Source organism: Gracilinanus agilis, chromosome 6 (genome assembly GCF_016433145.1).
Source record: "Gracilinanus agilis isolate LMUSP501 chromosome 6, AgileGrace, whole genome shotgun sequence".
In the NCBI taxonomy this organism is placed as follows: Eukaryota; Metazoa; Chordata; class Mammalia; order Didelphimorphia; family Didelphidae; genus Gracilinanus; species Gracilinanus agilis.
Window position 1 is genome coordinate 156,838,687 of NC_058135.1, and position 15,826 is coordinate 156,854,512.

General features: G+C 35.7%; 1 protein-coding gene across 1 annotated transcript in view; it reads right to left on the reverse strand.

Annotated features, from left to right (window-relative positions):
• Positions 1-10,679: 10,679 nt before the first annotated feature.
• The window catches only part of LOC123252392 (girdin-like), a 99,825-nt gene continuing 94,678 nt past the window's right edge, over positions 10,680-15,826 (reverse strand). The window contains exon 2 of the mRNA XM_044681723.1: positions 10,680-10,881. Coding sequence (XP_044537658.1) covers positions 10,680-10,881 — 202 coding nt within the window. The remainder of the gene's footprint in view (positions 10,882-15,826) is intronic.

Sequence of the window (15,826 nt, forward strand, 5' to 3'; positions counted from 1 at the left end):
GGAAGAAGTACTAGAATTGGAATAAGAAGACCTGGGTTCAAGTGCTAAGTCATTTAACTTTTTTGGACCTTACTTTCCTTTTATTATTATTATTATTGTTATTATTATTATATTTTTGTTCAATTGATCAATATTCATTATTATATTTTCTAAATGCAATGAAGAAGTTGGCAGCAGCCACAGACATGGATGTTCTTGGAGTCATGAAGAGTTAGATTCAAATTCTCCCTTGGAATCAGCTGATTGTGGGTAAACAATTTAATCTTTTAGTACACTATGAAACTCTTTAGGACATTATGTTTCATAAGATTATTGATCTGCATTGGGAATGGAATCTCCCACATGGATGAATTTACAGGGACGGCTTCTCCCTGCCTGTCCTCCCTAACCTCCCCGCCCCCCTCCCAACCCCCATCCCATCCCGGCAAATTTTTTTTTTCTTGGCTCTTTTTCTTTTCTACAATCACGAACAATGCCTCTCTGGACAGTCAACTCAAAGATATTTATATTCAATTGTTAATGTAATATTTACTTTGAAGATGTCCTTTATTTCTTAAAGCTGGCAGTAAATTATTTAAAAAGAGTGCCAGAGGTAATCTATAAATTTTGTTTTTCACTTATAAATGGTTGTGCCAGATCCTCTTCAGGAAGTTTTAAGGAACTAGGTTTCAGAATCACAGTTGTAAAGTGCATGGACCAGTCCCTGTTCCAGGATATTCTGAAAGGAATTGTACCTTCAGCAATTACTTCATGGTAGTTTATAAGAAAAAAACATAAGAAAGATAAATTTCAAAGTCCTATTCTAATATATTTTCAGTGTTCTTTGGAGGAGAAAATGTCCCTTCATATAGAATCATAAGTCCAACTCAGATAATTAGTAGTTCAGTGACTACTGAAAAGTATTAGAGGTATGAGAAAAAGATAGTGAGATAAGTGTTTCATATGCAGGACAACTAAATATCAAAGCCTTGAGATTTTTACTGATTAGTTTCTGTTAGTAGTAGCTAGTTGAAATAGAGACCACAATAGTTATTCAGCTTTCCTGGAGTTGGAGAGACTCTCATTCTTTTAAAAGGCATTATGATGATTGATTAAAGCCCTTGGATACTATTTTCACGGATCTCTTCTCGAGGGTCATGAAAGGAAATTTTATAGACAGAAATATCTCACAGTTAGGTATGTAAGGTTAAGGGAGTCACATGTTATGGTGTACATAATCACATAATAGGGAATAGACTTAGTTGTGTGAGTGTAGGACAGAGAGCTAAACTTGAAGTCAGAAGATTTATGTTCATGGGCTGCTTCTGTTAAGAGCTAAATAACTTGGTCAAGTCCTGTCACCTCTCAAAGCTTCAGTTGTTATTATTCATAAAATGAAGGATTTGGATGAATTTGGTACAGAGGAAAGAATCTTAACTCTTTTGGGGTCTCAGGAGGCAGAACACTTTGATACAAATCATAGCTCCAAATCCTGGTGATCTTCTAAAAGTCTTTATCCTCATTAAAAACACACACACACACACACACACACACACACACACACAAACAATGAAGAGCTTGATCTAGATATTGCCAGCACTTCTGCTGACCTTCATGACTTTATGGCTTGACTATGACAATAGCTTTCTGGTTTGACTCCCTGTTTTAAGTCTCTCCCTCCTCCAGTCCATCCTCTACTCAGCTATCAAAGTAGTCTTCCTTTTTTTAATTAAAAATATTTTTAATTCAAAAATTTTACAAATCCAAATAAAACAAGCAATTCCTCATACAAAGAAAAAGAAGATACTGCACCAATGGAGTTATAGATTTCCTATATGTTTAACTTAATTTTCTTCATTTCTTCATTACAGATGCTGTTCACAAGGGTCCCAACACCTCTCTACCCTGCCCATATGCCGCAGAATATTGTCATGGAGGCCAACATGTTCATATAAATGAAGTCTTTCCTCTTTTAGCTTTCTGTTCATTTTCTACAGTTAACTTCTCAGTTTATTCTTCCAGTATTAATTCTGTAGTTGTGTATAAAGTCTTTTTGATTCAACTCATTTAACTGTTCATTATCTATAGTTCTTTCTAGGGTTTTAAAAAAATCAGTTTGATCCTCACTTCCTATGGCACAGTCATATTCCATCTCAATCATATACCACAATACTATTAGAATATTCTTCCCAAAGCACATGTGTGACAGACAATGTTCCCAATCCTCAATAAACTCCAGTGGTTCACTATTACCTCCTGGATCCAATGTAAAATCCTTTGCTTTTTAAAGATTTTTGTAACGTAATTCTTTTCTACTTTCTAGTTTTATTTTACCTTACTCTTCTCCAAGTTCTTTATATTTCAGTGACAGTGGTGTCTTTCCTTTTCTAAGATACTCCAATTTCTGTCTCTTAGCATCTTCGCTGGTCATCTCCATGCCTGGAATTCTACAAGTTTTCATCTCTTCCTCTTGGTTTCTCTGGTTTTCTTTAAATCTGAGTTACAATCTAAGCATACATTCTGTAATTAAATTTTCCTAGTTCCTTTAATGTTAGTATCTTGCTTGTCAGATTATTAGACACACTACAGCATCTCACTTAATTTTTATTAATTTTTTTTATTTTTATAAAAATTTTCCATGGTTACATGATTCATGTTTTTACTTTCCCCTTCACCACTTCAAACTCCCCCCCTTAAGCCCCCCCCAGCCCATAGCTAACTTGCATTTCCATTGGTTTTAACATGTGTCATCAATCAAGAATTACTTGCATATTATTGATAGTTGCATTGGTGTGGTCCTTTTGGGTCTACCTCCCCAGTCATGTCCTCATCAACCCAAGTGTCCAAGCAGTTGTTTTTTTTTTTTCTGTGTTTCCTCTCCTGTAGTTCTTCCTCTGAATGTGGGTAGCATTCTTTTCCATTAATCCCTCAGAATTCTCCTGGGTCATTGTATTCCTGCTAGTAAAGAAGTCCATTACATTCGATTTTACCATAGTGTATCAGTCTCTGTGTACAATGTTCTCCTGGTTCTGCTCTTTTCACTCTGCGTCAATTCCTGGAGGTCATTCCAGTTCACATGGAATTCCTCCAGTTTATTATTCCTTTGAACACAATAGTATTCCATCATCAATGTATACTACAATTTGTTCATCCATTCCCCAATTGAAGGGCATACCCTCGCTTTCCAGTTTTTTGCCACCACAAAGAGAGCAGCTATAAATATTTTTGTACAAGTCTGTTTATCTATGATCTCTTTGGGGTACAAACCCAACAATGGTATGGCTGGATCAAAGGGCAGGCATTCTTTTATCGCTTTTTGGGCATAATACCAAATTGCCACCCAGAATGGTTTGATCAGTTCACAACTCTACCAGCAATGCATTACTATCCCAATTTTGCCACATCCCCTCCAGCATTTATTACTCTCTCTGGCTATCATTTTAGCCAATCTGCTAGGTGTGAGTTGATACCTCAGAGGTGTTTTGATTTACATTTCTCTAATTATTAGAGATTTAGAACACTTTCTCATGTGCTTATTGATACTTTTGATTTCTTTATCTGAAAATTGCCTATTCCTGTCCCTTGTCCATTTATCAATTGGGGAATGGCTTGATTTTTTTATACAATTGATTTTTTTATACAATTGATTTAACTCCTTGTATATTTGAGTAATTAGACCATTGTCAGAGTTTTTTGTCATAAAGATTTTTTCCCAATTTGTTGTTTCCCTTCTGATTTTGTTTGCATTGTTTTTGTTTGTACAAAACCTTTTTAATTTAATGTAATCAAAATTATTTATTTTACATTTTGTAATTTTTTCTAACTCTTGCTTGGTTTTAAAATCTTTCCTTTCCCAGAGATCTGACAAGTATGCTATTCTGTGTTCTCTTAATTTTCTTCAGTTTCCTTCTTTATTTTCAAGTTTTTCACCCATTCTGAATTTATCTTGGTGTAGGGTGTGAGATGTTGATCTAACCCTAATCTCTCCCATGTAGTTTTTGTCAAAAAATTTGGATTTTTGTCCCAAAAGTTGGGCTCTTTGGGTTTGTCATACACTGTTTTCCTGATGTCACTTACCCCAAGTCTATTCCACTGATCCTCCCTTCTGTCTCTTAGCCAGTACCATATTGTTTTGATGACCTCTGCTTTATAGTATAGCTTAATATCTGGTACTGCTAGGCCACCTTCCTTCACGTTTTTTTTTTTTTTTCATTATTTTCCTTGATATTCTTTATCTTTTGTTCTTCCTAATAAACTTTGTTATAGTTTTTTTTCTAATTCAGTAAGAAAGTTTTTTGGTAGTTTGATAGGTGTGGCACTAAATAAGTAAACCCAAAATAGGGTAGAATGGTCATTTTTATTATGTTAGCTCATCCTACCCATGGGCAGTCAATGTTTTTCCAATCGTTTAGATCTATTTTTAATTGTTTAGAAAATGTTTTGTAGTTTTGTAGGTATAATTCCTGTGTTTATTTTGGTAGACAGATTCCTAAGTATTTTATATTGTCTAGGGTGATTTTATTTTATTTTATTTTATTTATTTATTTTAATTTTAAACCCTTAACTTCTGTGTATTGACTTATAGGTGGAAGATTGGTAAGGGTAGGCAATGGGGGTCAAGTGACTTGCCCAGGGTCACACAGCTGAGAAGTGTCTGAGGCCGGATTTGAACCTAGGACCTCCTGTCTCTAGGCCTGGCTCTCAATCCACTGAGCTACCCAGCTGCCCCCTAGGGTGATTTTAAATGGTGTTTCTCTTTCTACCTCTTGCTGCTGTGTTGTGTTGGAGATATACAGAAATGCTGATGATTTATGTCCAGTATTTTGTATCCTGAAACTTTGCTAAAGTTGATTATTTCTACTAGCTTTTTAGTTGATTCTCTAGGATTTTTAAGTAGAACATCATATCATCTGTAAAGAGTGACAATTTAGTCTCCTCATTGCTTATTTTAATAATTTCAATTTCTTTTTCTTCTCTAATTGCCACTGTTAGTGTTTCTAGTACAATGTTAAATAATAGAGGTGATAATGGGCATCCTTGTTTCACTCCTGATCTTATTGGGAAGGCTACTAATTTATCCCCATTGCATATGATGCTTGTTGATGGTTTTAGATATATACTGCTTATTATTTGTAGGAAAGGGCCTTCTATTCCTATACTTTATAGTGTTTTCAGTAGGAATTGTTGTATTTTGTCAAAGGCTTTTTCAGCATCTATTGAGGTAATGATGTGGTTTTTGTTGGTTTGCTTGTTGATATGGTCAATTATGTGGATGATTTTTCTAATGTTGAACCAACCTTGCATTCCTGGTATAAATCCCACCTGATCATGGTGGATGATCCTCTTGATCATTTGGTGGAGTCTCTTTGCTAATATTCTATTTAAAATTTTTGCATCTATGTTCATTAGGGAGATTGGTCTGTAGTTTTCTTTCTCTGTTTTTTGATCTACCTGGCTTTGGAATCAGTACCATATTTGTGTCATAAAAGGAATTTGGTAGGACTCCTTATTTGCTTATTATATCAAATAATTTGTATAGTATTGGGATTAGTTGCTCTTTGAATGTCTGATAGAATTCACTTGTGACTCCATCAGACCCTTGCGATTTTTTCGTAGGGAGTACTTTGATGGTTTGTTCAATTTCTTTTTCTGATATTGGATTATTTAAGTATTCTATTTCTTCTGCTGTTAATCTAGGCAATTTATATTTTTGTAAATATTTATCCATATTACCAGATTGCTATATTTATTGCCATATAAATGGGCAAAATGGTTTTTAATGATTGCCTTAATTTCCTCTTCATTAGAGGTGAGGTCTCCCTTTTCATCTTTGATACTGTTAATTTGGTTTTCTTCTTTCCTTTTTTTGTAATTAGATTTACCAATGCTTTGTGTATTTTATCTGTTTTTTCAAAATACAAACTTCTAGTGTTATTTATTAATTCAATAGTTCTTTTACTTCTGATTTTATTAATTTCTCTTTTGATTTCTAGTATTTCTAATTTAGTTTTCATCTGAGGATTTTTAATTTGTTTATTTTCTAGTTTTTTAAGTTGCATGCCCAATTCATTAACCTCTGCTCTCCTTAATTTGTTTATATATGCTCTCAGTGATATAAATTTTCCCCTTAGGACTGCTTTGGCTGTATCCCATGGTTTAGGTAAGATGTCTCTTCATTGTCATTGTCTTCAATGAAATTATTGTTTCTTTGATTTGTTCTTTCACTAAATTATTTTGGAGAATCATATTATTTAATTTCCAATTAGTTTTTGGTTTGCCTCTCCATGTATTCTTACTAATAACTATTTTTATTGCATTATGACCTGAGAAGGTTACATTTATTATTTCTGCTTTTTTGCATTTGTTTGCCATGTCTCTATGCCCTTTTACATGGTCTATCTTTGTGAATGTTCCATGTGCTGCTGAAAAGAAGGTGTATCCCTTTTTGTCTCTATTTATTTTTCTCCATATATCTATTAAGTCTAATTTTTCTAGGGTTTTATTCACCTCTCTTATTCTTTCTTATTTATTCTTTGGTTTGATTTATCTAGATCTGATAGGGGAGGGTTGAGGTCCCCCACTTGTATGGTTTTGCTATCTATTTCATCTTTGAGCTCCACTAGCTTCTCCTTTAGAAATTTGGAAGCTATACTGTTTGGTTCATACATATTGAGTACTGATATTTCTTCATTGTTTATACTGCCTTTTATTAGGATGTAATTACCTTCCCTATCTCTTTTAACCTTATCTATTTTTTACTTTGGCTCTGTCAGAGATCATGATGGCAACCTCTGCCTTCTTTTTCTCATTTGAAGTCCAATAGATTTTGTTCCATCCTCTCATTTTTACTCTATGTATGTCTGTCTGCCTCATGTGTGTTTCTTGTAGACAACATATGGTAGAATTTTAGTTTCTAATCCACTCTGCTATTTGCTTCTATTTTATGGGCGAGTTCATCCCATTCTCATTTAGAGTTATAATTATCAACTATGTATTCCCAGACATTTTGATTCTCTCTCCTAGTCTTGTCCTTTCTTCTTTTACTGTTTCCTTCTATATCGGTGTTTTGTTTTTAATCAGTTCCTATAATCCCCTCCCTTGTTGTACTTCCTGTTCTCCCCCCTCCCTTCTTATAACCCTCTTATTGTTTTTTAAAGCTATGCCTTGCTCCCCCAAGCCCTCTCCCTTCCTAGTATTGCTTCCCTCCCCACCAGTCCTTTGTTACCCTTCTACTTCTCTATAGGGCATGAATCAATTCTCTGCCCCAATGGATCTGATTGTTCTTCTCTAAGTTGATTTCAATGCACTTAAGTATTTAATATTTCTTCTCTCTAACCTCTTTACCCTTACAGTGTATTGTTATTTTTCCCTGTTGGTCCCACACGCTTCTTTATGGAATATTTATTCCTTTTTGTTTGTTTTCCTATTTTTCTTATTATTATCTTCTTTCCCCTCTTAGTTTTATATATATTTATACATACACATATATATGTATATATATATATATAGCTTGACATTTCATCCTATACAGTTTGTCCCTGTTCCCTCTATGTAAACTTCTTCTAGTTACCCTGTTGGTAATAACAATTTTTAATATTTGCCAATATCTTCTTTTCTTCTTGGGATACAAATTAATTGAACTTGTTGTGTCCCTTAAAGAAAAGAATTTTTTTTTCTCCTCCCCCATTCTCTTAATTACCTTATGTTGATTCTCTTGAGTTCTGGGTTTGGGCAGCAAACTCTCTGTTTCAGTCCAGTTTTTTCTTGATGAATGTTTGGAAGTCCTTAATTTTATTGAATGACCATTTCCCCCTACAATAATATAGTTAGTTTTGCTGGATAGTTGATTCTTGGTTGTAGACCCAGTTCTCTTGCTTTCACGAATATTGTGTTCCATGCCTTCCGATCCTTCAATGTATATGCAGCCACATCTTGTGTTATCCTAACTTCCCAGATATAGTAGCTTGTAATATTTTTTCCTTGGTCTGGTAGTTTTTGAATTTGGCTATAATATTCCTGGAAGTTGTCAGTTGTGGATGAAATGTTGGAGTTGATCTATGGATTCTTTCAATTTCCACTTTTCCCTCTTGCTCAAAAACTTCAGGGCAATTTTCTTTGATAATTCAACCAGTGTAAAAGAAACTCATACTTTGATCAACTATGGTTCTTTTTTTTTTAAACCCTTAACTTCTGTGTATTGGCTTCTTGGTGGAAGAGTGGTAAGGGTGGGCAATGGGGGGTCAAGTGACTTGCCCAGGGTCACCCAGCTGGGAAGTGTCTGAGGCCTGATTTGACTGTAGGACCTCCCATCTCTAGGCCTGACTCTCAATCCAGTGAGCTACCCAGCTGCCCGATCAACTATGGTTCTGTCTGTGTCTTTGAACCAACATGGTGTTGGAAAGTAAAAATCAAAGGAAGAAAGTGTGAAAGAAGACAGCCAGAAAAATAACAAGTGACTAATATTTAGGCATCCTAATTCCCTAGAGGTAGAAGGTGAAACTGTCATTAAATGATTTTTTTTTTTCATTTCTGTTGTGTGGTTGGAGAAAATAGGATACAAATTCAGATTTGAAGAATTATTTTCCTATAAATGTTTTAAAAGTCCTGCTTCTTTCCCCAGCACAACAATTACACTGGAGAACATAATTATTTTACAGTCAATTGAGTACCCCAAATGGGCATATTTATGAATCCTGATTTATGCTCCCTACTCACAATGCAACATGAAATGTTGGTATACCTCCTTCTAAACCAGCAGCCAGTAAACCTGTCAAAAGAACTCACTGCTTCAGCACCAAAGCAAAATAAATTGAAGTTGGAGACTATCCTTTAGAAATGCTGGTAACGCACTTAGAGTTTCCTCTCAAGTATATTGCAAAGAGCAAAAGCACAAAAAGCAATGTGGTATCTGTGGAGAGGCCCCATAAAACTTTTATGGCTTTAGTTCATGCCCTGATTCTTGCTGTGGTGAGCAAGTCCATTTTTCATTAGTGTATCCCACAAAACAATGAGACCTTCTCCATTTAAGTAATGACCCTTTTCTGTCTTTATCCATACTTGTTTTCCTTCTACTTTAGTATCTAATAATTATTTATGAAGGTCTGCCTAATTACCTAACATAGTAGAAGAGCTGGGCTACATTTTGACCTTCATTAGTACTTCTCCAAACTTGTTATTCCAGGACTTCTGATGATAGGCATGATCTAAGTATGCTTTTCTTGACTTGGGATTTGCTGAGATTCATGAAGCCTTAGTCTGCTTTCAGTCCTGGTTTCATATAACCCACCCACAGATTTTTTATGAAATCTATATAGTGTGAGACTCAAAAGACTGACTGCGATTTTGAGAGACTTTTCAAGAAAGAATTCCTGGAAATACATTGCATATAGTATTAGTCTTAATTTATTAATTGGTCAATTCCTTGATAATATTGACTTTGACATTAAATCCAAGGACTGCCCTAGTTATCTTCTTTTTTTGAAACTTTCAGCCCATTCCTCAAGTCTACCCTTAGCTCTGCTATCATGGAGGAATGAACAAAAGAGAATGCTTACCCAGAATTAATGAGAGTCTTGTGTGGTCCCTGGCCTATAATTCTTTATCTCCCATGTCTGAATTTGGCCTAACTTGGGGACAATAAAATAAGATTCCTCCATCTACTCTTGTCTTCTTAACGTGAAGGATTATTCAGTTCTTTCAGAATACCTGGGCAAAAGTGTCTCATGTTGATAGCCTCCAAGCACAGTAAACTAACACATTAGGGTAAACAGATGCTTTCTCTATTAAGGATATCAGCCATCTGGCTGCAGGCCAAATCAAGTCTGGGGAGTAATTTCAACTGGTCTGCCTGTTAATGTGAAAACTGACTGAAGTATCTCTCCTATGTTAATCTCCCACTGTTGATGATGCTTCTTCCACTGTGTGGCATTTACAAATCCAGGAAGCTGGAAGATGATTTCAAATTTTAATTTATTTTAGTTGAAATAAATTTAAATATATTTTTAACATAAAAATATAACATGCTCAAAATTGCAGTATCTAAACTAAATCTAATTTGGAAGTCATATAAGAAAATGAAGCAAATTTTCTCCTACACTGGACTCAGTGCAAGTATTAATTCAGCCTCTATTTGATGTGCCAGGCCCTGGGAGATCATGAAACTAGGCTGAAGAGAGTCCATTAAGAAATAAGGAAGTCAAAGTACCTTCTGCTCAGGACAGGTATGATAATGCATTTTCACAGATTCCCTTTCTTCAAACACATTGAATATTGTTCATTATAGCAGTAAGTAAATTAGTTTATTTTAATTGTCCATTAAGGAAAGCTTCTGAATTATGGAATGGAGAAGAACTTGCATAACGAATTTGAATTCCTAATTCACTCTGCAAGATATTTTGACAGCAGAGATATCCTCCCTCTGCACCTCTGCCTCAGAGGGCCTCTCTTTCTTCAAGTCACAGGTCAAGCATCATCTCCTCGGTGAAGCCTGAAAGCTAGTGCCCTCCTTCCCCAAATACCTTGTATTGACCTACTTTGTATGCATTTTTAATTATTCATTTTGTGTACTTTTGTACTTATTCATTTTGCATTTATGCAAGAAGCTGTAGTATACACAACCCAGTAAACCCTCTAGGCAGACTCACTGACCAGGTTGAGGGTAACTGACAGACCTCCAACCCAAAGTTGAATTAGGGGGACATCTACCCACTGCAGGTGAAGTCACCCCGACCCCTTGCCAACAGGTAGATGAGAGCAATTTGCTCCTGCTTCCATGAAGGTGGCTGAAGAAGTGGCTGTGGAGAGTTCAGAGCATGGTTATCCATAGAAGGCACCAAGGTCATCTGCTGCATCTGGGGCCATCGCCAGTTGTCCTGACTTTGTCTTGCCACTGGACTTTGAAGACTGTAGGAGAGAGAAGCTGTTGACTTGTGTAAGTCTGCCTCACTAAAATCCAGTTTACTCCCAAGTCAAGGCATCACTCTTTGTAACATCATTGTTCTTCTTCAAAAACAATAAGTAAGGACATGTGTAAATATATGTATAAAATGTATTTGTGTGTTCACATATGTATATATGTAAATATACATAATCTATACCCACTGTTAGAATGTATACTCATTGCAAATAGAGCCTTCCCCCCCATTATTTGTACTTTTATTTCCAGTGTCTAATACAGTGGCTCTCACATATTTGTTGTTGTTCAATTTTGGTCCTGTCCTACTCTTTGTTGGACCATTTGGGCTTTTCTTGGCAGATCCTGGAGTGGTTTGCCATTTCCTTCTCCAGCTCATTTTATAGACAAGGAAACTGAGGCAAACAGGTACATAGGCAGTAAGTATCTGAGGCCAGATTAAACTCAAGAAGATAAATCTCTCTGACTCTAGGCTTTATGCTCTATTCACTGAGCAACCTAGCTACTCCAGCACATTTTAAGTGGCTCTTAATAAATAATTGTTAGTTGATTGATCTGTGTATATCATTTCTATTCCAGTGCAGGTTGTACTATCCTTATGTCCTTATCCTATATGAATCTTGTCTGTGACCACAAGAAAATATCATATAATGAAAAGAGTAAAGAATTTTGAGTCAAAGGCCTTTCTTCCAGCCTCTTCTCTTCTATTTATTACCTTCTAAGCCTGCTTTTCTCTCCCCCACCCCAGTTGGTAAAACTGGTAAAAATTGGTAAAAGAAAAGAAAAAAATTGGTAAATCATTGGTCCCAGCCTCCTTCCAGATCGCAGTCTACTTAACACCATCAGATCCTCCTCAAAATCTTCCACTATTCCTCAACCAAATATTCTGGTACTCTTTCCCTTGGTGGCCAATGGAATACATGGGCCACCTAATGACCAGTTCACCTCTGTTTCCAATCATATACTTCTGTGATTACAAGCCTTTATGTTGCATCTCTTTTGAAATCCCTCACTAGTCATATACAGCCTACTCATGTCTATTGTGTGCTTTACTGTTATCCCCAGAGTGCTCCACAACTTCAATTCTTTGTATATGATTTGAAGTGGTATAACACCACCAGAACATAATTATTGGAAAGATGATGAATAAAAAGAGAAAAAATTATAATATGCAATTTAAATTCATTTTCACATTTTTAAAAAAACCTTAAAGGAAATTTCACCCCATTTTCTAGTGTCATTGATCATTGATGAATTAATTTCTGTTCAATGACTTTATTTCATTTATCACTAAATCAGTTAGCCATTAAGGAACATGAGGTCCTCTTAGGATTCCTCTTAGATGAACCAGATGGTTCTCCCAATCTAGAAAAGATTTGTTACAGCAATATTGTGAAACATGCTTTTTTGCCTATGTTTGAAGGAATCTAGAGAGAGATAAATGTGAGAGTGTGTGAGTGTATTTATGTTAGGGAGAAGAAATAAACTTTGTTGAGTCTTGAGTCTGACTTTTATAAGACCTAAAATACTTTTTCTGCCAACCTACTAGTAAAAACCAACCCTAAGAATAAAAAGTGGAATAACTCTCTAACATTGTGTAATCTGAGTGTACTTAAAGACTCTTTTCAGAAGAGAATTACATTCACCAACCTGTCATACTGTCATTTCTCTTCAACTTGGCTTGAGAGCCCTACCAAAAGAGTTCTTTCTGTTGTTGTTTTGATCATCTTAGCAACTAGTTGGTCTAGGGGGAGAAAACAAGCATTTCTTTAGCCCCTCTATGCCAAGCACAATGTGAAGCACTTTTTATAAAAACTACCTCATTTTGTTCTTCACAACAACCCTGTAATATAGGTACTATTATTATCCTCATTTAAAAGTTGGGGGAAACTGAGATAGAAAGCAGTTAGAATACTTACATAGACACACCATACTACTAGGGTGTTTTTGGACTTCCCTTTGAAGGTTTTGATTCCAAATTTGAATGTGGGTCATTATTTTGAAGCCCAGGACTCTTTCCATTTTGCTAGGTACCAGAGTGGATAGAATGTTGAAGCATGAGTCAGGAGAACTGGAATTTAAAAACAAAGAAACAAACAAAAAAACTTTTCTCAAGAAAATACTAGCTGTGTGACTGTGCAAATCACTTATGTGTCATTTAAAATTATTGTAAGCCCTGGAAGACCAGGGCTCCCTGCTACAACTTTCCTGGACACCTCCCACTTTGGAGAAAGTATAAGAGAGAAAGTTTGCCACACCAAAGCAACTATCAACAATTTGGAAAGAGGTCTTGATCAATGACACATGTTAAAACCAGTAGAAATGCATATCGGTCAGGGGTGGGGGGAGGTCGGGGGGTGAAGGGGAAAGTAAGAGCATAAATCATGTAACCATGTTAACTTTTCTAAAAAATAAATATTAATAAATGTTTTAAAAAATAAATAAAAAAAAAAGAGAAAGTTTGGTGCCTTTTCCCTCTCTGTGCTCTGGAGCCTGGAGGCTGACTGACTCTCTCTGATCCTGGACTTTCTCTACCTGGGAGACTCTTTTTCCCTACCTAACCTTTTCCATTTCCTAATCTAAATAAAACCTACCTATTCTAAACCCTAATTTGCTCTCTGATCTTTTATTTGAGCCTGGAAGGGCTCCGGTAAATTTCCCGATGCCCGGCTGGGACAGCCACCTTCCTTTCCCTTCCTCTACCTTCCTCTCTCCTTTCTCCCATCCATCCTTCCTATCTACTTTCCCTTCACCACCCTCCCACTTAACTCCATTAAACCTTAGTTTCCTCATCTGTAAAATGAGGGATAATAATAGCAAATACCTTACAAACTTATTGCTAGATCAAATGGGGTAATATACCTAAAATATTTGTAGGACTTGAAGTGCTATAAAAATATTAGCTATTTGTAAGTCCAATAAGTCACAATTAAAATTAGATGCTACTCAGGAGCTTGTGAGCTCCTCAACACTAATGTTATTTTCCAAATATACTAGTAAGAAGTCATTGATCAGATTAACTAATTACTGTTCAAGGGAAAATGACCATGGTTGGGAGTGCTGGACTCAGACATCCAAGTCCAGCCTGAGACACTTAATTTATTTAAATAATAATATGAGACTCTTACCAGGTCACATAATCTTTCTGTGCCTCAGTTTATTATATGTCAAATGAGAACCCCAAAGATTCCTTTCTGCTATAAATCTATGATCCCGTGAAGAAAGCTGGCGAGTCATTGTATGGGAGAAGTCCCATGGGGAACTGGAGCAACAACACAGGGTAGCTTTAAAAAGCATTTTACTAAGTGGTCCTGCCATTGCTAATCATGGGTCCCCAGGCAAATCCCTTCATCTCTCTCCTCAGTTTCTTCATCTATAATATGAGGGAATAAATAAGATGATCACTTCAATACAATGTGAGAACCAAGTACCTTATAGGAGATAAGAGTGGTCAGAAAGGAAGGAGACAACTGCATCTGATACACAGATTTGCCTTTTCAGTCCTCAGGTTCTTGATCTGGATTAGCAAGGAGGTAGGTAGAGTTATTGATTAGGACACGAATGATTATCCAGTAAATTATGCATGACTGAGTTTACATAGACCAAAAGAATACTTTTGGACTGATTCCACCAGACATACTAACACTGACATCTCATTTTTCAGGTATTACATAAGACCAAGCAGGGCTTAAAAAGACAGGGTTGCTGAGCTTTTCTGAGGCAGGTGCTCTAAGAAAGAATTAAAAATGGTTAGTGAAACATGATTTGTTTTGATAAGAGAAAATATTTTAACTATTAAGATCTCAAAACCTCTTATAGCTTTCTTTTCTCTTACTTCATACATCTGCCATGGATAAAATTTATGAGTTGGATCATATCCATGAATACTCAAAAGATTTATAAAATGTTCAATTCATCATTCATTCAACAAACATTCACTGAGCACATGCTAAGTGCAAAGCACTATTCTAGATGCTGAGGGAATAAAAAGATAAATAAGACATGGTCCCTGAGCTCAAGCTGGTACAGTCTTGTTGAGGAGATTATATATGAATAAACATGAGGCAAAATATTGCAGAACACAATAAGAATCCAGGAAAATTTTTTTAAATATGAGAATTTTATATAGGGAAACCTGATTTCTGACAGGATTGGGGGGCACAGTGCTCATGTGAGCTCTAAGCAATATTAGTCCATGAAGGCAATTGTTTGGGGAAAGCACTGGATAAGGTATTAAAAACAATTTTCCTTGTATACAGGAGCAAAGAAAAGCACAGCTTATTATTTTCTCAAGGTTAACAAACGGTACTTTGATGTGCTAACAGCCCTGATGAAGACAGTTCTCCATTAAAAGAAAACCCATAACGTTGAAAATCAAAGTGCCAACACATGAAAACAAAACAAAACAAAGGAAAAACAAAACGAAATAAAACCAAACAATTTGTCAATATCTGATAGACATCAGCAGTAAATGGAATTTAGTGCCATACAGTGGCAAAGAGATGATTAATGACTTGGTTCTGCTAATTGGCTAGGTGCATAATTATATTTCTAAGAAACATTTTTGTCAACATCCTCTTCTAAATGTAAAAACATGTTCCCATGGCTCCAAGTTTTTAGAAAAACTTGGAATGCAAGAATTATTTTACTCCTAATTTACACTTACATGAGGAAAAATTAACAGAATATAACTATCTCTCAATACCACAATGATGGTTTTATTTTATTTGATATACATGGAGGGACCACTCACAGTTTTGGAGCAGAAGTTTGAAGGGTTAATTCTAGGGAAGTGCACAGAAACAGGAAAGTTAATTAGGAGGGGTTTTTCCAAATGGCCAGGTATAAACTTCTTAAAAACTCTAAGGACAGAAATATAAAGGAAGCATCTTATAGGTAGCTAGAGGAATGACCTAAAGATTGAATAAATCACTA